Source organism: Henckelia pumila, chromosome 3, assembly GCF_033568475.1.
Source record: "Henckelia pumila isolate YLH828 chromosome 3, ASM3356847v2, whole genome shotgun sequence".
Lineage (NCBI taxonomy): Eukaryota > Viridiplantae > Streptophyta > Magnoliopsida > Lamiales > Gesneriaceae > Henckelia > Henckelia pumila.
In genome coordinates, this window is record NC_133122.1 from 43,241,387 (window position 1) to 43,268,241 (window position 26,855).

Genomic DNA, 26,855 nt, shown 5'->3' on the forward strand with positions numbered 1-26,855 from the left:
TTCATTCCAAGGAAAAAACAATATCTTGGATGCTAATGGTTGAGTAAGTAGATAGCAGAAATTCAAACATACTTTCCTTGTAAAGTTCTGCAGTTGATTCAAAATCCATGAAATTCGTACTAAAACCAGAGGAATAATAATACGGCAGACAACTTTTAAAAAAAAAAACATGTAAAACATATAAAGACGGTGTTAGTTTTATATAACAATCATGAAAAACAACAGATCAAGAAGCAATAGATTCGCCATAACCTGAACAAGTTTCTGAATTCTGCAGACATCACAAAACTAGAAGAATGACACCTGATGGGTTAAACCTAAAAAATCAACTGGGCCTGAGCCCAATCATGAAGGTCCACTCCAAATATTTTTGAGGCTCAAACTTATTTAAATATTATATATATTTAATTCAAGCAGACCTTGAATTCTACAAAAGCCCATAAGAGGCTCAAGCCCGTGAAAACTCTCCGAATATCTATAAATAGCTCAAGTCACCTTATTATTAAGGTACACACTTTCTTAAGCACTATATCGCTTTACTCTCAATTATTATTCCTTGAATAATAACTGCCTTGAGCGTCGGAGTGCCTTCGCCGGGAACCCTCCCGGCTCCTCTAACTTTGTTTTGTGGCGTAGGAACAACCCACTAAAGATCTTCACCGGGAACATACAAGGATTCGTTGATAATCCGGACTTGGCGGAAGCAACATGTCATACACAAGTAATTTTTTTCTACATCAACACCAAAGATGCCACTAAACATAGTTATTACACTTGAAAAGTAATTTTGCATTAGCAAATACTTTAATCTACCGGCAAATACTTTAGCAAATAAACTTATGGAATCAAACTCTTCCAAACATATACAATCACAAATGAATAAACACAAAAACAAAGGAAACTCACTGTATTGCTATGTTTATGAAACTAATATGAAATACGTGTTGTGCACGTAAATGATCATTACTATTATATAACATGTGAAAATTAAAATATATATTACAAAATGTGTACATGCACCCAAAATATATTATTTTCATTTCTCTTTGTTTTGAACATTATTTATATTTAACTTTTGTTTCATCCTACATTTTTATATATACAAGTCATAAGCATTTATAGACCTTTCTAATGAAGGTCACACTACTCTACACCGTAGAGTATTCTAAATTGTATTGCATATATATGTGTGTTGTGGAACCGTCTAAATTTTTCTCATAGTCTTCACGTGTTGCTAGAATGTCACTAATGTTTTCTAGACCCAACTCTTTCCACAATATTTTAAATCATTACACATGAACATAGAATGTTAAAGTCTTGTACACGATGTTCTAGAATTTTTCGCACGAACCTAGAACCTTAATGTTTTTTTCATAATGTTCTAGATCATTCTACATGGATCTAGAACCTTCAATTCCCTTATTGACTTATACAATTTGATTTTCCATTGATTTCTATTAATCAGCGTGAAAAAAATAGAACTATATAATCGGAACAGATAAAATATATAATAAAAATGATTATGTAGATTAATGTGGTATTCAAAAGTTAATATGGTTTGATATAATATATAATTATTCTACTTCTAAATGTTCTGTTTAATTTATTATTTATTAATTAAATTCTATTGAAGAGTTTATATGAAGTGAGATTGCTAAATATGATCGAATATAATATTTACAATATTTTATTTTACATATATATTGTAAACTTTCGCCAAATTTCATAAAATCCATGGAATCAAACACGCTTTTTCTTTTTAAGGATTTCACAAAATAACTTTCGAGTTGCAAACTTTGTATTTTTCATTTGTTGTGAACTTTAATTTCTAATGAGCCAAACCAATCTTGCTTCAGATTTGACGGGCTGAATTGGAATGAGGTGGGCCGACTCACCATGTTAACCATGAAATTACTAGCCCAACCCAGTTATGTCAGTCTGGGTCGCCACACGGGCCTAACCCACTACCTTTGAGATTTACCCAAACCCCAGTCAGCTGCTCAGCTGAGCTTTGCCGATGAATTTCAGTGACAGTGAAGAAAGGTTTTTTATCCCACAGCATCAAAACTGATACGATAAGACTTCAAAGTTTGGGATGAAAGCTATGGCGGCGTCTTCAAAGTTTTAGAGTGGGAATGTCTGCATCAAGGTTTAATGCTGTTTCTGCTCGCAGAAGCCATCGTTGCCTTGTTGGTTTAGAGTCAAGTCTCGGCCGCTCACAAAATTTCATAAACAACCCAATATCCAATTCTTTTAGAGATTGTGAGAGGACCCCTTTAAATGCTAGACGTGGAATCATTTACAAGAACGGTAATTTCTGCTTCCAATTTGTTTCTTGAATTTCACTCAGAGAAAGTCATTGCATTTTGATTGTTAGTCGTGTTTATGTACCTATACGTGCAAATAATGCATTTAAGGTGTTGGACTGGAGTTGTATTTGGTTTAATCGATTTGAAGTGTGATGCCACCAAAAGGTACAGTTATGATTTGGCTGAATTCGGTTCTATTAGTAGTAGTAACTACAATGCCGCTGTCATTGCATTGAGGCTCAATGGTTTTTTTTGGGACCTTTCGCTAATCAATTAAATATTTCCTTGAACAATTTCTTCTATCCACCGTTTTCTGAACCATGAGAAACATGGTCAATAAAGAGGAAGAGAATAGACCGAAGAGGATGAGTTTAGGTTAGACAGATGTTAACTGGGTTTTTGTTCTTCAAATTCGGTGCCATTTACTTTAAAGAAAAGAAAACCTAGAAAAAAGGAGAGCGGTTATTAAAAACATTTGTTATCCACCTGTCCATGGATTCTTCTGTAAGCATCGGACGTAGATGCACAAGGGCTCAAAGATTTATAGGTGAGACGTAAAGAAAATATCCCGAGTTGTCATTTGTTTGGTCATTTGCTATGATATTCACCTCGAGGACAAGTTGATTCTCCAAGGTGACGGGATCGATAGGAATTGTAGTAAAAATCCAAAGTGAAACATAGAATGACTATTAAGGTTTTTCTTTCTTTTTTCCATTTTTTAGTATCTTCTTAACATTCTTTGCGGCTTGCCAAAGCCGCCTTAGCTAAAATTGGGATAGTTATAGATTCACTTTCTCAAATTTAGAACTACTCTGCCTCTTGATTCATTGTTTTTTTACGTTTTGAATATACTTTTATGCACTTAACTGAACATATTTGTTGAATAACCATCCAAATCACGTGTTGCCCATTTTTGTTAGGAATAGAGTTTAAATCATGTCTCGTCTTCCCGTGTTAATGATATGTTTGTAACCTCTATTTCAAGGTGTTTGAGATTTTGAATTCTTTTCCCCTGTATTTCAGGATCGTGCATTTTGGGATTGGTATTGAACGCAGTGACAAAAAAAGGCGTTGGAGTAACAGGTTTGGGGTTTAGTTGTGGAAGAGAACTCCTTGTATATCATACTTCTTTGAGGAGACATGTGGCCAATTATTGTACGATGTTAGAAGATGAAATCCCAAATGAACTGTTGGATTCTACTTTGTCGTTATCCTCTATTGATGCTAGCAGAAAATTGGAGAAGCTCGAGGTCATTGATGATTATAATTATTATGTTGACGAGCCAACTGCTAAACCTGTGTCTCTAAGATCAGTTGATTTCACCAAAATTAATATTGAAAAGCTTCCAACTGTCATCCTCATCGGACGCCCCAATGTTGGAAAGTCGGCATTATTTAATCGGTTAGTTTTTCGATATAGTTGGCTTGATAAATTGAAGTCAAGGGAACATCTAAAATTCATATGGTTTATTTTTGGAACAAGGAGAACTTTTTTAGTTTTTGAGATATAATAGATGGGCAGTTTAAGTTGATTTGTTGGATGTATAGTTTGATTCAAAGGAGGGAGGCTCTTGTGTACAACACTCCTAATGACCATGTTACACGCGATATAAGAGATGGTGTTGCTAAATTGGGAGATTTGCGGTTTCGTGTTTTGGATTCAGCTGGCTTGGAGGCGGAGGCTTCTTCAGGTTCTGTTCTTGGCCGAACTGCGACAATGACTGGAAATATTCTGGAAAGGGCCCACTTTGCACTCTTTATGATAGATGCCAGGTTGATCTTGTTGATAAACTTTAGAATATTGTTTACTATTTTTGCATTGCTTTCTTTCGCTTCCTCCCTCACGAAATTAGCTTTTCAAATTTTTATCAAGTCTAGAGATGGACTACAGCCCATGGATTTGGATGTTGGAAAGTGGTTAAGAAAACATGCCAGTGGACTTAAAATCATTGTGGTCATGAACAAAGCTGAGCTGCTTGATGAAATTACTGGGTCTCTTGCTTCTGCTGCTGGTGAAGCTTACAGACTCGGGTTTGGGGACCCCATCGCGTTGTCTGCTGAAACTGGAATGGGAATGGCAGAGCTATATAGTGCTTTGAGGCCACTGCTTGAGAACTATGTTCTCCACTTCATAACTGGTCATTGTTTAATCAATCAATTTCTGGGCCTTCCGTCTAAATTGAAATGAATTTCTCCATTATATTTTTTGATTTCATTTATTGCTTTCTTTCCTTCTCTAACTGACCAGATAGGCAGATATGGCTGCCTTTATGCTTGTTAGCACACAACAAATTTATATTTGATTCTAGCCTTCATATGTCTAAGTAACTTTTTCATGTGACTGAAGGGATTATTTCTGCAGCCAACTTTCTGGTTATTAAGAATTGTCGGACGTCATACTACATTGATTAGTTCTTATCATATCATATTGATTTTCTATATGTATATATATATATATATTTGTAAACCTTAATTAATTATAATATTTGATAAGGATGATCCCATTTAAACTTCTTTTTTACTGATCCGAAACATAGACAGCTGTAGTCTGAAAGTAGCATATAGGAGATTCTCCTTTTAGTCTCACTTTGGTGGTCCGGCTACCTGTGTGCTCTTTATGGCTGGCTTTTGAGATCCTCCAATGAACTTGGTCAGATTTCCAAGAATCTTCCCCCTAAACTGCTAAAATTTTGAAGATATTTCTGATCAAGTAGTGGAAACTTTAGAATACAAGAGCTGTGCAAACGCTAGTAGACTTTATTTTAATAAAAAAAACTTGTTATTTATGTTCTAAGAATAGAACATTTCCAACGTAGACAAGTAACTGATGCAGCTTATTGTTTCAAGTATACAACTTTGCTTGATTATCCAAACAACAGGTATGGTATGTTAAATGGAAAAGAGTCACTAAATGTCTAAGATCAAGGATTTTTCGGAGTTGGAGGAAAAATGGAATGCAATCCCTAGTAAATTTTACTGGTATTGGATTCAGAGTGCATTTTCCGAGGATCAAGAAATGAAAACACTCAATGTCATCTCCCATCTAATTAAATGGAGAGGTTACATCTCGTGTAGATAATTAGATGACTTACAGAAATTTGGGAAGCTTGAATGTTCCGAAGATGTTACCCTTAGTTTATTTGAAAATGGTAACTCAAATGCATAGAAGGAACTTGCCATGGCTATTGCTTTCTAGTTGACCGTATTTAACTATTTCTTAGTGTTTAGCACCTCTTTAACATGTGATGTCCTGGGATTAAAATATTCTAATGTGTAGTAAATGGGTTGTTAAAATAATTCTTCAAAAGGTTGCCCACAGTCTGCCGGTTGTGTTGTGACTTAAAATAGTGCGGCCTGTTGAATACACTATCTGTTTCTTAAATATTTTAATTAGTTGAAAGTTTATCATCAACATAAAGTATGTTGTGTTTCCATTTCCAGAAGAAGAAATATACACATGCTCTTCAGAAAATGAGGATGTTCATTCTAAGCTTCCAATGCAATTGGCAATTGTAGGGAGACCAAATGTCGGGAAATCAACTCTTCTGAATTCGATATTACAGGAAAATCGTGTTTTAGTTGGACCAGAAGCTGGTCTGACCAGAGACTCAGTACGAGTTCAATTTCAGTATGAAGGGAGAAACATATTCCTTGTGAGCTTCAAATTTCTTACTCTTGTTGTTTACTTGACGCAAGCAAGGGGCAGCGTCTTATTTTATGCCATTAAATGGAAATGGCACGATGTTATCTTCTTTCATTGCAGTGATATGCCTTTTGCCCAAAATACCGAGTTTACTGCGGCATTCATTTTCACTTATTGATATTTATCCATGCAAGCTTACGGTTTCAAGTATGCCAGACATTTATGTCTCATTCTAATGAACCTAACTATTGTTTCTTTCTAATGGCTGATAAAATGTCTTCTGTTGTATTGGGTACTATTCTCCATGTGGTAAGTGATTCAGCAGTCTCTTGACTGTCTTCCCTAATGCAATCAATTTAGTGGGATTAATGCTTGCGTACAATTACTTTATCCTCTAATACGCATATCTTCTTGTAATATAATGCATAGAATATGTGCTGTTCGCACCCTGTCTTCGTTTCACAAAAATGAATTTTTTCTCAAGTTTTGGTTATGCACAATTTTCTCTGGTTAAAAAAAAAATTGGTTCAGGTTGACACTGCAGGTTGGTTGGGGAGAACGAGACAGGAGAAAGGACCATCATCTTTGAGTGTAATGCAGTCAAGGAAACATCTGATGAGAGCCCATGTGGTTGCATTGGTTCTGGATGCTGAAGAGGTTTGTCAGATTTAGTTGACATTTGTTGGTCTGTTTTATTTGACATTCTTATATGGTGCTCTTTTGTTCACTTTCACTTCTTGTATCGTGCTGCAACCTACTAAGAGCAGCATTGGTTTATAGGGATTTTGATTTGAGGGATGAAAATATCATTTAGAAATTGATTTGTTAGTCTAAGGAGTGACATTCATGGAAAATAGTAAAATACACCCTCTGAAACCTCTGAAATGCATCATTGCTGGTTGTATTTCAATGAGGGGTTGTTCAATTGCATAAAGACTAAAGTTTATTTTTAGACACCAAATCAATTGGCCGACCTTCAAGAATGCATTAAGTTTGCATATTTGAACCATATCGAGCAACCATTTGAAAGAAGCATACTCTTGTTACGGTCAGGAATCCAGAAAATGTGATTTTGTGACAATTTAGTTCTCTCTCTTTGCTCCCTTCTTTACACATATACTTGTATTATTAATTAAGAGCCTCCTCCTATAGTAACTATTTTGATCTCTTTGGTATGTCTCTTTGTTTCCTAAAACACTTTTCCCTATAACATAATAGTGTATTAATCTTCTTTTCTATTTCTTAAAGATCAATGTTATTGGCACTCTTTATTTTATATAAACTTCACTTTGGAAATAAAATTATTCCATTTTTTATTAATTGGAGTGAGAGTAGTACAAAGTGGAATGCAAATAATGATCTTTCTTAAAATACTTAATTTTCTTATACTTGTCTCTCCAACAATTCTACCAAACAGTAATATTGTTTTCGCTTGGGAAACGTGCAGAACCAGTTCCTTTCCATGCCCTTCGGTAGCTCTGTATATTTGTGCATGATAAGTTTTATCCTTTCTTTCTGTACGCACATATTCTTGTTAATTATTATAGGGCGGTCAGTAGCTTGAGTACATTCGTGTAGGACAAGTGACCTTTTCTTTCTGTATGTACACATTCTTGTTAATTATTAGGTTAATTAGCGAAATTTACTTGAATTATACTTGCAAATTAATAATAATGATTATGATGGGTGCAAAATAGTTTTTCGACTGCTCATCAGAAAAGATGTATGCCTTAATCATGCATCAAATTCATTGAAATACAATGACGAAGAAAAACTTGGGGTAGTCAAGGAATCTCGCCCTTCTTTTTCCAATTATATATTAATGAATCTGTTTTTATTTGTGTGTGGATATCTACAATGTAGAGTGCTTTGTCATGAGGTTCGTGCTTATTTAACTCAAGATTACATTTCGGTTTTCAAACATTTGACAAATGTTTAAACCTCCAAACCATAAGAAGAGAATAATCGATGTGTCATAAAGTTGAGGCCTCTTCATATTCCTATTGGCAGATTAATTTATTTTACATCTCAACTTATTCAAGGTTGCAAGTATGAAGTCTCAGCTTTCCGGTTATGGTTCTACTTTGGGATTGCATAAACCATGTCCTTTTACATTTTTCTTTTTAGTTGTTTGCAGTCCTTCAATACCATGCATTACATTGAGGTGAGGCGGATAAGTTGTACCATGATTGAGCTTTTTGAACTGTGATCATAAATGTGACATATTCCATCATCCTTTTGGCTTTGTGTTGATTAGATTGCAAGTGGTAGACGAAGCATGAAGCATAGTGAAGTAGTTATAGCAAGACGAGCAGTGGAAGAAGGGCGAGGCTTGGTCGTTGTTGTCAACAAGATTGATCTTTTGAAAGGGAAGCGTAATTATGAGAGCCTCGTCAATGTTGTGTCTGAAGAAATTCAAACGCTTATACCACAGGTCTCTCGCTACTCAGTGTAGAAAAAAAATAGTAAAAGTATTCTCCTAGTTGGTCACTCATGTAAATTTTTAAACATTAAGACTAGAGGTTTGGAAAGTTTTCCTGTTTCCTTGCAATAAATTTCCTAAATTTTGCAGAGGTATTGTGTTCCCTGTTACTTGATTAATTTTCAGTAACTCAATTTATTTTTACATTATGGTTTCTTCTTTAATATTGTGCAAGACTTTACCTTCTTGGAAGATTATAAATAAGGGAAATCACTGGAATGCCAAATATTTGATTATTGTCATATTTGAATTATCATCCTTGCATGATTGAAGTAATTCGGCATGCAGGTGAGTGGGATACCTGTGGTATTTGTTTCTGCACTTGAGGGAAAAGGGCGGATTGCTGTGATGCGCCAGGTCGTTGAAACGTATGAGAAATGGTGTCTCAGATTGCCAACAGCTCGCCTTAACCGCTGGCTACGCAAGGTTTTGCTGATTCCTCCCTTTCATTTGCATCACTGGAATAATAACACAAAATTAATTCACAAAAAGTCGTATGAGACTGTCTCATGGTTCAATTTTGTGAGACGAATCTCCTACGCGACCTATGAAATAATGTTTTTCACTCTAGATATGGATCCGGTCAATCCGTGAGACCGTCTCACTGAAGACATACGTAATAAAAATTTATTATATAGATGTGGGATTCATGTGTAGGTTATGAGTCGGCATTCTTGGAAAGACAATTCTTCCCAACCGAAGATAAAGTATTTCACTCAGGTAAAGGCTCGCCCACCTACTTTTGTAGCATTTATGAGTGGGAAGATTCAATTATCAGATACAGAGCTGAGATTCTTGACAAAATCACTCAAGGAAGACTTCGATTTGGGCGGAATTCCGGTTCGTATAATGCAGCGAAGTGTGGCGAGAAACTCAGGAAGAAGAAGCATTATCAGCAAAAATACACAAGCTTCTGGGAGAGCGACTGAGAGAATCATGTCTGACAAAAGAAGTATTGTTGATTTAAAAAAAACTACTGTTGTAGTATGAAAACTACCCTGTTTTGCCCCAAGGCAAGGTAGAGTGACAATGATACAGGTTGTAAAGTTTCTTTTTTAATTCTTTCTGCTTCTGGCTTAGTTTTGGAAGTAGGAAAGGAAAACAGGAATGATAGATAAGAGAAATGATGTATTTTTTAGTTTGGGAGTTGGAGAAAGAAGAGAAACAAATAAACTTTGTTTGAAAACAAATGTTATCGTGCGTTTGATTCCATTTCTCGAAGTCCGTTTTGATTTTTCTCCTCGTTTCTTTCCCTTCAAAACCTCTCAAACCATACCTTTTCCCTTCAGAAATTCACGCACTCTCTACTAAAATAAATATAAAAACAATCACGACTACAACCGGGGAATCTGTACTAAGATTTGGCAGGGGCCGCGCGAACGCAGGCCCCCTCTATCACAAATTATGACGTAGGCTCGACCACTTGGGCCGACCTTAGGCGGGCGCCCCTCCAAAGTGCAATAGAGGTCGCCAACCTAGACCATGGGCCTTGTTGATCGCCCATTGATCCCGTCCAGGTAAGTATGTAGCACAATCGGCCTCGGTTTATTTTTATACTCAAGCTCCTGTTTTCCTAGTTTCTCAGAAACGATGTGGGATAACCATTTTGTAAAAACCACCCTTTTCTCTTTTCTTTATTTACCTTTCTGTGATGAAAATGGAGGTGCGTGCGGCGTGCCTGCTTTCACTCGATTTCCAAATCTTTTGCCTGGGATATGATATTTATTGATAACGATAAGTACAATAATTATGGAGCTTATTATTTATATATTATATTTATATAAATACAAATACAGCTAAAAACTAGACTTAATATTTAATTATGAAATAATTGTTGTATAAAAATAATTAATATACTTGATAAATGACTCAAAATGAAACACTCATTTAACACCAGAGCATTCACGGTACAATAAATTAGAGTTTAAACCACAAAGCAGATGTCACCCAAAAGTTTTTTTATTTTTTTAGCAATCTTTCATATGTACATGAGTGCATATACATTATTTGTATTAGTCATTATGTACACACTTGTGCGTAGACGTAACCTAATCATATGAATACCGTGTATGGTGTATATTTTGTTTTTCAATTTTTTTACAATGATTTTTCCTTTTTTAAAGATTAACTTTAAGAACAAATTGTATTTGTTAAAACAAAAATATGTGAAGGATCATTTTAAGATCTGGAAAATGTAAGAGTGGGTGCCCAGTGAGCCAACTGTGTGGCTATGGGCTTTGTTGACTCTTTGTATAAACAATCTTTTGTTTAATATTATTTACACTTTTATGGCAATGACTTTATATTACTTCATATTGTTATATTATGATATACTATTGTTGTTTTGATAAAGACCTTGAATATACTATAGTGTATGTAAGATGTGGTAGAACATGGAGATGTCTATCATGAAATACATCTTATAGTCACTGTATATTCTAAAACCGTTCCTAGTCGATTGAGCCGTCCGATAATAAGGATAAGGATCGCTCGAGTTTGAGACTAGCATTTGCGATGCGGAGTACCACGTTTCATTGGTAGGGAACATGGAGATGTTCGAAGCATGCAAATGGATATTCATAGGATGAATAGTCGAACTACCCTATCCGGACTTTCCAAGTGGTTATCACTTATCGAGTGGATAAAGTCCGCGGTTTTGGTTGTACACCATTAGTCCTTACGACTTGAAACATCATGGAGACTCTATATGCTAGTACTGTGCTTTGACTCGTTTACCGACTCTGAGGGGGTCATCAGGTGTCGAGATTGGGTACAGTTACGACACATATAGGAGTCAATGCATTGTTGTCAAGGATTCACCACATACTTGCGAGTGTGGATATCCTATGCGATCTGAGGAGATATTAGTGTGACAAATCTCTGGCCAGAGTACTTGATGTGATTTAAGAAATGGTTTCTTAGTAGCACATGCGATGTCACTAATTTGATCTTCAAGATGCATTGCATAGTTATCGAATCTTGAGCGACTCTCGATATACCAATGGTTGTTGATTCGATCGGGATATATGGATGAAGGGACCGTACTGTACGCTAACCAAAATCTACTGGTTCTTGTAGGCACTATCAGTGATACCTAGGGAATCATGGGGCGATGTTGCTAGGCGCTTTACCATGATTCGTTGGGCAAGTCGGAAAGTGTTGTTCCGAGTCACAAGGAGTTGTGAGCCCACGGCTAGCTGTATCCCTGAACCATTGAGGGTCACACAGTGTAATGGAGTTTTAATCCCCGTTGAGATAGTTAAATTTAAAGAGTTAAATTTAATGAACTAAGGAGTTGGACTTCTTAATTAAGAGTAAGGGAGTAGGGTTTCCTAAAATGACATAGGGATGGACATTTTTGGAAACCACTGAATTCGGATTCAGGAAAATTTATTTTGACTTTAAAACGTGCAGAAATGGTTTCTGTGCACATTGGTGAAATCGTTTCATCAATCGGAGTCACGATGAATTTTATATTAATTTCTGAACGAGCGGGCTTTGCTTGTCGGGCCCCAGCTTATGACTAATGGGCCCTAAGGTGTTAGTGGCCTGCATTATAAATAAGTTATTTCAGTACAGAAATTACACACAACAGGTCATAATTTTTGAGACAGGATTTTCGAAACCCTTCTCTCTCAAAAACGTTTTCGGCCGTCCCCTCCCTTTGCTCTGCCCGAGAAAATTCCGGTCTGTGATTTTGAATCGCGGTCAGGAATAACGAATCAGATTCGTGTAATCTCTTCGCAGAAAACTTCTGATAGATTTTCTAGTGCAATCTATCAGAGGGATTAAACCTCTGTTCGTGGACCTGATTGAAGGCGTTCATCGGTTCCAGGGAGAGACAACAAGAGCAGAATTGTTCTGTTGGTGTCCATTAATCTCGTTGCGAGATTTGAGGTAAAATTTATTTAATTGTTATTTAAATTTTACACACAAATAATTCAATCGTTGTATGGTTGATACCCACACCATGGAATCGTTCCATGAAAAATTTTTAAACTTCCGCTGCACCGGGTATCAATCGTAATTGGTCTGGGAACTCGCCAGTTTTTTCCAACAGTGGTATCAAAGCCAGGTTGCTCAGATCAATCGATTGAATAATCAATTGTACAAAATTTTTGAGTCTCGGTTTATGAAACAAAATAAATATTTTTAATAAAAAATTTTTTTCGGGGCAAAACCCGGGCAGCGATTGGATCGCTGCCCGGTGGGGCAGCAATTGTTGCTGCCCCGGGCGGCGCACGGCGCCGCCCAAAGGGGGCGCACAGCGCCGCCCAAGGCGGCGACCGTCGCCGCCCAGGGCGGCGCACGGCGCCGCCCAGGGCAGCGCTGTGCGCTGCCCAGCGCCGCGCTGGGCGCTGCGCAGGGCGGCGCTCGGCGCTGCCCAGCGCAGCGCTGGGCGCTGCGCAGGGCGGCGCTCGGCGCCGCCCAGGGCAGCGCACGGCGCCGCCCTAAGGGGGCAGCCGGGCTGCCCCCGGCCCGCGCCCCGGGTGCGGGCCGACCCGGGAGTGTCCCGGGTGGCCCGCGGGAAAAATTAATTTTTAATTTTTATTAATTTTAATATTTAAAATTTTATTTTTGGTCCGGTCAAAAATTGTTTTTGATTGGTTCACGAGATTTCGGATCGAATTGTTCGAGTCCGTAAATTTTAAAATTGATTTTGGATAAATTTGAATTTTTGGAAAATTTTAATATTTTATCCGTAAATTGAATTTTGAAATCAATTATTTTGGTACAATTGATGATAAGATATGATCTTATGATATATTAGATAAAATATGATTTTATTTGTAAAATTGGATTTTATAGATAAAATATGATTTTATTTGATATGGAGATAAAATATGATTTTATATGTGAAATGTGATTTTATATATAAAATATGATTTTATCTTGTTTAAATTTGAATTGCCACAGCATGTTATCCAATAAATTAATTTTGAATTAAATGTTATTGGATAAGGATGATCGATTGCCATGACCAATTTTGTAGGTGTATGTTAGGAATTTACATTTTGTCTTTATTGTTGTTGGTTTTATTAATGGGCCTGGTTTATGGCCCGATATGAATGTCATATGTAATAAAAGTGGGCTTGGTTTATAGCCCGTTCCCACCCCTAAAAATGTATCCCCTACTTGTCATTGTTATTTAATTGTAAATACATTAGATTTAGTGGGAGATCAAGATTTGAAGATGGTGGGCCCAGCAGACAATGAAGACTGAAGAAATGTAAATTGGAAGCATATGTAATAGGATTGCATTTGCATACTGCATATTACCTAGGATTGGACTAAGACCCGTGATTGGCAACCACGGGTCAATTAGAAATGGAATCGATCATCCTATATAATATGTGATATTATGATTGTATGCATGTTTAGACATAAATTGCGTGAATCCGGCAATGCATGCAATAAATTAAAAATGATGAGACAAATATTTTTATAAATAAAATCCCTCATTTTAAATATGATTTAAAATTCATATCAAGATAAATAAAGGAAATTTAAATATTGTTTAAATGTTCCCACCTTCCATCAACGGTCAATGTATGTGATGCTACCCGCGGATACGGTCCGGCTCATATTATTGGGGGGGCCCGTTCGTCGGAAAGCTGTACATTGGATCGACAAATGTTGTAAGTTGGGTGGAACTCCCATGGGATCGGCTCATATTATTGGGGGATCCACATGGCGACCGTCCATCACAACTTAATATTGATGGGTCATCTTGACATGTCACTTTAAACGGCGTCATATTATTGGGCCCTTATTGGACATGAGGTAAATACATGGGGGTTGCTTTGGAAGCAATTGGGCTCTACCTTTTGAGAATTATGGTTGGCTGATATTATTCGGGACCATAAGTTTGTCAATTGGACTCCATGTTCTCACTAAGGAAAAGTTTCCCGTTTTCACTAGAGGGTGGTGAAATCGTTAAAATAGTGGGAGTGAGATTCATAAAATTAAATTCGCCTATTTTATGTCTTAGTAAATTGTTAAACAATCATTGATATATGTCTGTTTTTTCCTTTTCAGTATTTCATACAATGAATTCGCGAAATCCTTTATTCTCGATCCTCGAACAAAACAAGCTGACTGGCGCCAACTATACGGAATGGTTCCGGAAGTTGAAGATTGTCTTAACTTCGGAGAAAATGCTCTACGTGTTAGAGAAAGCACCTCCGAAGGAAGCACCAGCTGACATAAGTCCGGAGGAATTGGCCAAACTTGATGCATGGTGTGACCATGACATCAAGACCAAATGCTATATGCAAGCCTCGATGTCTGATGAACTCCAGAGGCGATTTGAGGACACGGTGAATGCTGCTGACATTCACACGCAACTCAAGGAACTTTTTGGGGCTCAGTCGAGGGCTGAAAGGTTCTCTACTGTTAAGGAGTTGATGACGTGCCGCATGCGTGAAGGGACTTCGGTCCGTGATCATGGGGTACGAGTGATTTGGCTCATACAGAAGTTAGCGACCCTTGATTTGGTGTTGGAGCATGAACTCAATGTGGACTTGCTGCTTCTATCTCTTCCTTCTTCATTTGATGGATTCGTGATAAATTTTAATATGAACAAGATAGAGGCCACCCTTGAAGAGATGGTCAATATGCTCGTTACATATGAATCCACACTTAAGAAGGATAAGCCAGCTTTCTTGGTGGGCTCCTCATCTTCTGCTAAGAAGGGGCCAAGTATGAAGGGCAAGAAACGTTCTGCCCCACCCAAGAAAGTGGAACCCGAGAAGAAGCAAAAGACAAAGGCTTCAAACGATGGAAAATCCAAGGATGTTTGCCATTACTGCAAGAAGCCGGGTCATTGGAAGCGCAACTGCAAGGAGTATCTTGAGCAGTTGGGAACTGCAAAGGGTATGTTCTATATCGAAATAAACATGTCACTTAATACTTCTTGGGTATTGGATACCGGATGTGGATCTCACATTTGCAATGATTTGCAGGTGATGACAAGAAGTCGCAGGCTTAGAATGGGTGAGACCCAGCTGAGGCTCGGGAATGGTTCCAGAGTTGAAGCTACGGCCATTGGAGATGTTTGTTTGATTTTGCAGAATGGTTTTAAATTATTGTTGAGAGATGTTTTATTTGTGCCAGATTTAATTAAAAACATTATTTCTATTTCTATGCTTGATAGAGATGGTTATTCTTGTAATTTTGTGAATGGGATTTGCAGTATTTACAAGAATGAATGTTTAATTGGAAATGGACAACTTGAAAACGATCTATATAATTTAAAACTAAAAGACGTTCCAGTGAATTGTATTGACAAACCGGCGACAACAAACAAAAGGAAAATCGATAGTCAAAACCCGGCAAACCTTTGGCACGCTAGACTAGGTCATATTTCCTCAAGGAGGATGAACAAGCTAGTGGGAGAGGGCATGTTTGATATGTCTGATATTAACTCTCTACCTACTTGTGAATCCTGCCTAAAAGGGAAAATGACTAAATCTCCTTTTAAGGGGAAGCCTGAACGTAGTCAAAATCTGTTGGATTTGATCCATACAGATGTTTGTGGTCCATTTAGAGTAGGGACTCAACATGGCCACACCTACTTCATTACCTTTACTGATGATTATTCTAGGTATGGGTATTTATATTTAATGAAATATAAGTCTGAAGCATTTGAAAAGTTCAAAGAATTCAGGGCTGAAGTAGAAAACAAGCTAGGTAAAAGTATTAAAGCACTTCGATCGGATCGAGGTGGAGAATACTTGAGTACCGAGTTTTTGGACTATCTGAAAGAGAATGGGATTCTCTCTCAGTGGACTCCTCCTATGACACCACAACTTAATGGTGTATCGGAGCGTCGTAATCGAACTTTGTTGGACATGGTTCGATCCATGATGAGCTTCACTGAGCTTCCACCTTCGTTTTGGGGCTATGCGCTTGAAACGGCGGTATTGTTGTTGAATAACGTCCACACTAAAGCAGTGGACAAAACACCATACGAGTTATGGAATGGCAAAGCTCCTAAGTATTCATACTTGAGGATTTGGGGATGTCCTGCTTACGTGAAGCGGACAGTGGGAGATAAGTTGGATAGTCGATCCAGCCTGTGTTATTTTGTGGGGTATCCGAAGAATTCAATCGGATATTATTTCTATTATCCTGCTGAAACAAAGGTGTTTGTTTCGCGGAATGCCACCTTCTTGGAGAAGGAGTTCTTATTGGATAAGAAAGGCGAGATGATGGAACTCGAAGAAGTTCGAGAAGAACCCGAAATACAAAATAACGATCCCACACCTCAGGAACCATTGCTGGACACGCCTGCACCTAGAAGATCCGAGAGGACTTCTAGACCTCCAGTTCGATATGGTCTTCTTCTTGAAGAGGGTCAAGATGAACCCGACATTGGATGTGATCCAAGAAGCTTCAAGGAAGCAATTTCTGATGCGGATTCGAATTTATGGCTTGAAGCTATGCAGTCAGAATTGGATTCGATGCATACTAACCAAGTCTGGACTTTAGTGGATCCTCCCGATGGAATTGTTCCAATAGGGTGTAAATGGATCTACAAAAGAAAGCTTGGGCCTGATGGTAAGGTATTGACCTACAAGGCGCGATTGGTGGCGAAAGGTTATACTCAAAGGCAAGGAGTTGACTATGATGAAACCTTTTCACCAGTTGCTATGTTCAAGTCCATAAGAATCCTTATTGCCATAGCTGCATGGTATGACTATGAGATATGGCAAATGGATGTGAAGACTGCTTTTCTTAATGGAGACATTAAGGAAGAAATCTATATGAAGCAGCCTGAGGGGTACACATCCATAGGAAGCGAGCATAAGGTATGCAAGCTTCAGAGATCAATTTATGGTCTAAAACAAGCATCAAGAAGTTGGAACCAGAAATTTGATGAAACAATTAAAGACTTTGGTTTCATCAAGAACCCGGAGGAACCTTGCGTGTACAAGAAAGTAGTTAAGGATGCGGTGACATTCTTAGTACTTTATGTTGATGACATCCTACTCATTGGGAATGATGTAGGGATGTTGCAGTCAACAAAGATATGGTTATCAGGTAGATTTTCGATGAAGGATTTGGGTGAGGCATCCTACATTCTTGGGATACAGATCTATAGGGATAGATCTAAGAGAATGATAGGACTCACTCAATCAACCTACATCGATACCATATTGAAACGGTTTTCAATGGATGGGTCCAAGAGAGGACATCTACCCATGTGTCATGGAGTTTCTCTATCCAAGTCTATGTGTCCCAAGACTGATGCAGAGATAGAGAATATGACACATGTACCATATGCGTCAGCTATAGGTAGTATCATGTATGGGATGATATCTACCAGACCGGATGTAGCATTTGCTCTGAGTGTCACGAGCAGATATCAGTCTAATCCTGGTCAGATGCATTGGAAAGCCGTGAAGGACATTCTTAAGTACTTGCGAAGGACTAAGAATATGTTCATGGTTTATGGAGGACGAGAACTCAAACTGGAAGGCTATACCGACTCTAGCTTCCAAAGTGATGTGGATGACTCGAAGTCAACCTCTGGATTTGTGTTCATGCTCAATGGCGGTGCTGTCTCTTGGAAGAGTTCCAAGCAGGACACCACAGCGGATTCCACCACTGAGGCTGAATACATTGCAGCATCAGCTGCTGCTAAAGAGGCCGTTTGGATGAGGAATTTCGTCCAAGAGTTGGGCGTCATTCCTGAATTTGTTGGTCCAGTCCCGGTGTACTGCGACAACACGGGTGCCGTTGCTCAAGCAAAGGAACCAAGGTCTCATCAAAGATCCAAACACGTACTGAGGAAATACCACATAATCCGGGAGATTGTGGAAAGAGGAGACATCAGTGTCGAACGAGTGGCCTCTGCAGACAATATCGCTGATCCACTTACTAAGCCTTTGCCAGGACCATTGTTTGACAAACATCGCGAAGCAATGGGTCTACGTAGTATGACTAGTTGGCTATAGGGCAAGTGGGAGATTGTAAGAGTGGGTGCCCAGTGAGCCAACTGTGTGGCTATGGGCTTTGTTGACTCTTTGTATAAACAATCTTTTGTTTAATATTATTTACACTTTTATGGCAATGACTTTATATTACTTCATATTGTTATATTATGATATACTATTGTTGTTTTGATAAAGACCTTGAATATACTATAGTGTATGTAAGATGTGGTAGAACATGGAGATGTCTATCATGAAATACATCTTATAGTCACTGTATATTCTAAAACCGTTCCTAGTCGATTGAGCCGTCCGATAATAAGGATAAGGATCGCTCGAGTTTGAGACTAGCATTTGCGATGCGGAGTACCACGTTTCATTGGTAGGGAACATGGAGATGTTCGAAGCATGCAAATGGATATTCATAGGATGAATAGTCGAACTACCCTATCCGGACTTTCCAAGTGGTTATCACTTATCGAGTGGATAAAGTCCGCGGTTTTGGTTGTACACCATTAGTCCTTACGACTTGAAACATCATGGAGACTCTATATGCTAGTACTGTGCTTTGACTCGTTTACCGACTCTGAGGGGGTCATCAGGTGTCGAGATTGGGTACAGTTACGACACATATAGGAGTCAATGCATTGTTGTCAAGGATTCACCACATACTTGCGAGTGTGGATATCCTATGCGATCTGAGGAGATATTAGTGTGACAAATCTCTGGCCAGAGTACTTGATGTGATTTAAGAAATGGTTTCTTAGTAGCACATGCGATGTCACTAATTTGATCTTCAAGATGCATTGCATAGTTATCGAATCTTGAGCGACTCTCGATATACCAATGGTTGTTGATTCGATCGGGATATATGGATGAAGGGACCGTACTGTACGCTAACCAAAATCTACTGGTTCTTGTAGGCACTATCAGTGATACCTAGGGAATCATGGGGCGATGTTGCTAGGCGCTTTACCATGATTCGTTGGGCAAGTCGGAAAGTGTTGTTCCGAGTCACAAGGAGTTGTGAGCCCACGGCTAGCTGTATCCCTGAACCATTGAGGGTCACACAGTGTAATGGAGTTTTAATCCCCGTTGAGATAGTTAAATTTAAAGAGTTAAATTTAATGAACTAAGGAGTTGGACTTCTTAATTAAGAGTAAGGGAGTAGGGTTTCCTAAAATGACATAGGGATGGACATTTTTGGAAACCACTGAATTCGGATTCAGGAAAATTTATTTTGACTTTAAAACGTGCAGAAATGGTTTCTGTGCACATTGGTGAAATCGTTTCATCAATCGGAGTCACGATGAATTTTATATTAATTTCTGAACGAGCGGGCTTTGCTTGTCGGGCCCCAGCTTATGACTAATGGGCCCTAAGGTGTTAGTGGCCTGCATTATAAATAAGTTATTTCAGTACAGAAATTACACACAACAGGTCATAATTTTTGAGACAGGATTTTCGAAACCCTTCTCTCTCAAAAACGTTTTCGGCCGTCCCCTCCCTTTGCTCTGCCCGAGAAAATTCCGGTCTGTGATTTTGAATCGCGGTCAGGAATAACGAATCAGATTCGTGTAATCTCTTCGCAGAAAACTTCTGATAGATTTTCTAGTGCAATCTATCAGAGGGATTAAACCTCTGTTCGTGGACCTGATTGAAGGCGTTCATCGGTTCCAGGGAGAGACAACAAGAGCAGAATTGTTCTGTTGGTGTCCATTAATCTCGTTGCGAGATTTGAGGTAAAATTTATTTAATTGTTATTTAAATTTTACACACAAATAATTCAATCGTTGTATGGTTGATACCCACACCATGGAATCGTTCCATGAAAAATTTTTAAACTTCCGCTGCACCGGGTATCAATCGTAATTGGTCTGGGAACTCGCCAGTTTTTTCCAACAGAAAAACACTTCACCAAAATAATTACTATTAAAACTTTTTTTCAAGGCTCATTTCGCAACCTCTATCCTTCAATGTGTACTAAGTAAACCCTTAGATTAACGTAAATAAATGCAAATCACGTTAGTCAGATAAACTGCACTGGATAAGATGTAAATGTTGTGTGACATAGGAGTTATCGAATTTTTTTATTAACCACCTTAACCGCCCAAACAAAATTACACTGCACTAATTTTTCAATTTATTTCTAAAAATCGCGATGAAAAACAATAATCATAAACCGTACCACATACATCGTTCGGTTGAACCGCACCAAACCACAACACCTAAACTGCTTGCCATAGTTTTTGGTCTAAGATTATAATAATTTATAAACAACTTACTCAATTAAAGAAATTATCATTCAATATATTTCAACTCTCTTGAAAATTATTCCTCCTACAAAGAAAATCACATCCTTCTTTAATATTCTTCAAATTAGTATTTTACTTGTTAGAATATTTACTCATTTACAAATATTTTGTTTCAAGATTGAAACTAAGATAAAAATGGCGACATATTGCAAATATCATTTTGTTGCGAGTATCTTGTTGTACTCAATTATTAACTTAGTTTTGAATCTTGGTTATTGTTTTATCTAGTTTTATTTTTTTACTATTTGAGTTATATTTTGTATTTGACAAACATTACATTGTCATTGTTTTCGAATCAATTTGAATATATGTTATAATATTTATCATTCAAAAAAGAAAAACATCGCAAACAACCGCAACCGCCGAAATCGTAAATTAATTCTACATGTAAAACTGTGATTATATTTTTTAAAAATATTAACCGATCGCATATGGCAATTCGGTTTGATTTTTTTTAAAAAAAAAAACCGAAAAAACCGCACAGTTACTCCCCTAATATGACATACTCACCAAATAAAATGTTAGCATGGAGACTGAACTTTTGACCAATGGTCAAACGCTCATGTGCTTCATCAATCCGAACACCCTCTTAAAAACATAAAAACATTTGCATTTTTTTTTAACACCCCATTGGTGTTAAAAGCAATGTGAGTGGATGTCATACCACCCAAAAAACATAATGAAAAATTTTACCATACATGTTTACGCACTACTTTAATATAAAATCATTGTATTGTAAAACCAAAAAAAAAATGCAAATATTTTTAGATATTCTTTGGGTCAGTCCCTGTACATGTAGAATCTAATTTACGGTTTCAAAGGAACACGTACAATTTTATTAAAGAAAAATACTCCCCTTTTATATTAAACAAATTTAAATTAAATTTTATGTTTTAAAATATAACCAATAGTTCTTTTTTTTTAAAAAAAAAGTATATTTTTAAAATTTTCACAATTTATTTCAATAAATTTGAATGAATAACACAATAGTTAACGGTTATGTTAATAAAAAAATTTAAAAAATCATCTATAACTACTCATAAATTTGTACAAATTATATTATAAATCACTCCCAAAATCTCTTATTACTATCTCTACCATACTAATTTCATTTTGTATATTTATTTATATAATCTTTTTTTTTCCGATATGGATGAAAATAACAGATGATTTTTTTAGAAAATTCATGAATTCTACAAATACGTAAAAAGAAAATGCATCTTTCCAAAATTCATAAATTCCACCAAGTTTCCGATGTTTTCAATTTTTCTACACAATATCCACATAAATTTCCAAATTTTCTGTCAATTAATGTAAATCTATCGTCAATTAATGTAATTTTCAATCAATATAATGTAGTGATTGCAAGATAACCGTTGAAAAGTAAACGTTTAAAAATAATAATACTCATCCGTCTCACTCGTTTAGGTTTGCGTCATGTAAATCAAGAAAGTATTTAGAAATATAAATTTTTAAACAAATTCTCATTTTATCCTTATTTAATGAAGATTTTAATAAGGTAAAAAACTTGTATAAGTAGTTACTGCTATTAATTTAATTAAAAAAATTGGTAAATTAGTTGGAGAGATAACACTAAATATGAAAAATTGAACTATATAATTGATATAAATGAAAAAAAAAATGCAGCTTAAATAAAGTGAGACGAATGAAATATTAATATTATAATAAAATTTAATTTTGAAATAAATGACACTCGTAAGATAATAAAAATAATTTTAAGTAATAATATTAATTATTTACAAAATAATCATTCAATGATTGTAAATAAAACTAGAATTATGTATTTTGAACAGGCAACGAACTTAACAGTGTTGTTATCCTTACTATCCTTACTATTTAATAATTGCTAAGCATCTTAAACTAACTGTTATGTCCAAATTAATGTTAAGACTAATTTACACTTCATTAAAAATTTAAATTTTAAACCACACACCCAATTTGGAGTTGAAACGTGTCTTCTTGCTCTCAATCCACATTGATTACAATTTCTTAATTTTCTCTAAAACCGATTATCTATTAGATTACCTTTTTTTTAAAAAAAATTCAGATTATGTTTATCCCAACAAAAATGTGAAATCAGTTAATTTAGTAAATAAATATATTTTTAGTTCTCTAAAATGTTATCCCACTATCCACGTTCTCTGCTTCTCTTCATCATGCACTTTTTTTCTTTCATTTTCATTTTCTCTTCCATCCAAATCTAGAAATCTTCTGCTCATATTTCAGGTATCTACAATTCTCATATTCTTAGGAGATATTATATAGATTTCTCTCTTTATTTTCTTTTACTAACAATTAGTGTTAAACTTCCAGTTAACGAAGGAGGCCAAAAAATAAGATATAATTTCATTCAAATTTTCGTGGCGCGGCTGTTGTCAATAAACTTGACGTGGAGTGTTTGTTGTGGCAAAGACAAGGCCTTGGCTTCGTTCACAGAGTTGCCGATGTCTCTCTCATATTTTCATCTTATCACCAATCTTCTTAAATGCAGTACTTTATTTTCCCTTCTGTCATCTTTTAGTTTTCTTTTCCTCCTAAATGAGGTTTTTTTATTTTCAGTTTTCATGTACCTATGATTCATAGATCCTTCGTTTGAACTTAAGGCAAGGTTTAGTATACTTTGATTTTTGCACATATATGTTTTGATAATACTTTCTGGTTTTATTTGAGTAATTTGTTCACATTTTCGTTTATTTTATGCAGGTTTCCCCCCGACGATTTGACATGCTTGAGAATTAAAGATGATGGAGGAATTCATCGACAAAGTTTAGCATATGTAATAACATTAATTCTTCACTTACTTCAGAATTTTATTTAGAGATATTTATAAAATTTGATACTTTTCAATTTGAATATGATTTGTCCTCAATTGAAAGAATAGTTGTTAGATATGCTCACACTAAATCCAGTGCTCAAAATTGTACAAAAATTTAAAGTTGAGATTAATAACTTATATTTTGGTCGCAATATATATTTGTAATGGTGTTTTAATTAAAAATGTTTGGGAGATGATTTTTTTATTTAATTATACTGCTGATTATGCTTATGTCAAACTTTACAACATATTAGCCATTTGATTTTAGTATTGAGAAGAAAATTTTGAGAGGTATTAATGTGAATATAATTATAACTGCATTTTTTTAAAAAAATTAATTTTTCATTCTTTTAGAATAATTATCCATTTCTTTGTAATAGACATCTTTTAGTCTTTCATTTTCAAATAATTACTCAACTTCAATAGAAATTTTAATTATTTATGCTTTCAGGACCATCGGTATGCATATAAATTTTTTAATATTTTTATATTATGTCACACGCGAACGTGTGTCCGTGACTAGTTTTATTAATTAATAATATAAATATAGATAATGTAATATATACATATGCATAATAAATATAAATATAAAATATATTGAAAGGGTTTTTAATTTCCTCCCAGCCAACCACTCCGACACCGACTCAGAATACTTCTCTCACAAGTCTCTCCGTTCAGCGACCAATTTCGACACGAAGGTTTTCGATGGATTTCTGTTGAAGGTTCGCGGAAATTTTCCGTAATCAAGGTTTAATGTTTTAAATTATATGGTCGGGATCTCGTGGTGATTCCAATTTTTTTAATAAAAAGTGCGATGAAGTCATTGAGATCATGTTTGTTTGATTCTTTTGGCATATGTGAAATTGTCATTTCATCTGGAATTTAAATGGGATTTGGGTTTTTATATAGAAAAAATAAAATACACGGATCTCTCGTTTTTATTTTGGCGCATGATTTTTTTATGGTAGCTGGAAATTTGTAGAAGTTCGTGTTTGCCGATCCGGTTTTGGAATTGGGATCATGGAGAAATCTTGGAAACTCCTCTGAATTTCAGTGGCACAGCAAAGAGAGGATTTTTTTTTTTTTTTTTGCATCAAAATAGCATTTTATCTGCTCTCAGCAGTGTTTTTTTTTTTTAGTTTAGGGAGCGAGGGGCAAAACAATGTCTTTAATGTAAATGTTTTTACTCATGCTTGATCCCATGGTACTTATCAGTGTGTCTTGATTCAGTAAATGTCAGAGGGTTTGTCTTAAATTGGGAAGCAAGATTGATTTCTAGCGCCGAGGGTACTCATACTCTTCTCTCAAAACAGTGAAGCCTGCTGTGCTTAGTTCTTTGAATGGAGTTAGAAGGTGGCAAGAGACGCAGCAAACGTTTTATGAATAAAGAGGGAAGATGGAACAAGCGAATTGATGAACAACCTTGTGATAGTAGTCATAGTACTGCAGCGGTGATAAGTGGATTAAGTTTACCTGTATGTGAGTTGCCAGTCCATATATTGTGTGATATTTTTTCTAGGCTTCCGCTGAAGAGTATATTCCGATGTCGATGTGTTTGCAAGGCGTTTCTTGAACTTCTCCAGGATTCTTATTTTATCGAATTACATTGTGCCAGATCATCCACCTTAACAACCCATCTATTTTTTCATGATAACTGGCAGAATCGTGCGGTTCTTCGCTTCCTTACCTTTAATCACGATGAAGTTGGTATATCCTTGTGCTCCAGTGATGATCAAAGTTTCAATCATGACCTTAGCAGTAAGCAACATATTGCATGTCAGATTAGTGCTCAAATCGGTTTTCACATCCAAAGACTTGATTTTGTTGGATCATGCAATGGACTGCTCTGTTTGTATATCGAATCACTGCCAAAGCCCTTCTATGCAATATGCAACCCTATATGCTGTGAAATGATGAAGCTTCCTAGCCTGGTTGTCTCAGCTCCCCTTTGTACTTATGCAAACCAGTCCGGATTTGGATATTGCCGAAAGACTAAGAAGTATAAGGTTATCAGTTTCATGTACCTTACGCCCATCGACCCCGTGACTTCTGCAGAATCGAAAAGAATGATAGCTAAAATACACACACTTGGTGCAGATTCATGGAGAATCATTGAAAATGCCCCTAGGCCAAAACTTAAATCATTTGATCCCCTTCTAAATGGTGCACTCCACTGGATAACCGACAGTTACAAACCTTGCGAGCTTGTAAGTTCATTCAACTTGGCAACAGAAACATTCGAGTTTGTCCCACCTCCTGCTCACTTCAGTCTACAATATGTGAACAAGATCTCCTGGATCAACATTGGGGTCCTAAAAGATTGCCTCTGCATCTGCTACATCTACGAGGATGCTGATTTCGAGGTTTGGTTGATGAGAGAATATGGAGTTAAAGAATCATGGATCAGACACGTCAGCATTGACACAAAGTTTTACATTAAATTGCAGGTTGAGGATCTGCAGCGACCTATTAAATTTTTGAACAATGGCGATCTGTGGTTCATATCTAGTTCAGAATCTCTTGTTTCTTTTAGTCCTACCAAAAAAACTTTCAGGGAGTTGAGAGCAATGGGACGCCGGAAAAGGGAGGTCACCGCTCATGATTTCAGCTTCATATCCCTTAAGGATGTTGTGGGAGCAAAGTGTCCTAAAGTGAGGGGCATGAAACTTGAAAATGTAACGTCTTTTAGTTGATACACCAGTTTAGTCGCCACCTGCTTCAACATTTTTTCGTTGTTGTGAATGGTTGTGATTTTACTTATTTAATGTACAGTTTTCTTATTCTTGTTTAGATCAGTCCTAAAATACTTTCTATACTTTCTATGCTCTGCAATTTATATGAAAATGTATACTTTTGAAATTCTTGATAGAAAAAAAATGGTGCAGCTTAGTATAAAATTACAACTATATTATCTAGTGAATGTTAGGGATATGAAAACGTCTTTTGCACGCAATGTGTGCATATACATAAATATTTTTAAAAAATATGTTAATTAATTTTCATGTTATTGTTTTCGGCCTCAAATTTATAGGCCTTCCGATGGTCACTGACAATCTATATTTTAACAATTTTCTTTCTAAAATAAGCTCGCATAACAAAACTGCACAAACTTTGCACGCACAATTAGACAATTACTAAAAACCAGTTTGACTGACCTTCAAATTTCAAATGCTCGAAATCCTTCATAAATATCAGTTGGTAGTTTCATGGCCGAATCATTTTTCACTCATTGCATTCTTAGATTCGTACAAAAATCCCCATCCCTTCACTCCCACATTCCCACCAAGTTCACAGAGGATTTCGATTTTCCATTGTAGTGATTCAAATGTCCC

The 26,855-nt window shown here is 36.4% G+C and overlaps 2 protein-coding genes and 1 non-coding gene across 7 annotated transcripts; 2 read left to right on the top strand and 1 right to left on the bottom strand.

Moving 5' to 3' along the window:
- The first annotated feature begins 2,026 nt into the window (after positions 1–2,026).
- Positions 2,027–9,930, top strand: LOC140886914 (uncharacterized). 3 transcript variants are annotated; one of them, XM_073293831.1, is made up of 10 exons: positions 2,027–2,310; positions 3,333–3,711; positions 3,858–4,082; positions 4,188–4,447; positions 5,751–5,962; positions 6,484–6,609; positions 8,210–8,386; positions 8,723–8,860; positions 9,092–9,154; positions 9,248–9,930. In XM_073293831.1, exons 1-10 carry the CDS (start codon positions 2,136–2,138, stop codon positions 9,422–9,424), a joined length of 1,932 nt encoding a protein of 643 aa, XP_073149932.1. In that variant the 5' UTR covers positions 2,027–2,135; the 3' UTR covers positions 9,425–9,930. The 3 variants fall into 3 exon arrangements, with proteins under 3 accessions (XP_073149932.1, XP_073149933.1, XP_073149931.1); XM_073293832.1 differs by having other exon boundaries at positions 9,252–9,415; XM_073293830.1 differs by having other exon boundaries at positions 9,092–9,930.
- LOC140893914 (U1 spliceosomal RNA) lies at positions 9,799–9,959 on the bottom strand. The gene has a single exon (XR_012153474.1). It is a non-coding gene; the product is annotated as a U1 spliceosomal RNA (small nuclear RNA).
- A 13,457-nt stretch (positions 9,960–23,416) lies between these two features.
- Positions 23,417–26,313, top strand: LOC140890882 (F-box protein At3g07870-like). Of its 3 annotated transcripts, none has more exons than XM_073299023.1 (3): positions 23,417–23,484; positions 24,148–24,245; positions 24,837–26,313. In XM_073299023.1, the coding sequence occupies exon 3, from the start codon at positions 24,864–24,866 to the stop codon at positions 26,214–26,216; it is 1,353 nt and encodes a 450-aa protein (XP_073155124.1). In that variant the 5' UTR covers positions 23,417–23,484; positions 24,148–24,245; positions 24,837–24,863; the 3' UTR covers positions 26,217–26,313. The 3 variants fall into 3 exon arrangements, with proteins under 3 accessions (XP_073155124.1, XP_073155123.1, XP_073155121.1); XM_073299022.1 differs by having other exon boundaries at positions 23,420–23,484; positions 24,148–24,271; positions 24,754–26,313; XM_073299020.1 differs by having other exon boundaries at positions 23,420–23,484; positions 24,754–26,313.
- Positions 26,314–26,855: the final 542 nt, after the last annotated feature.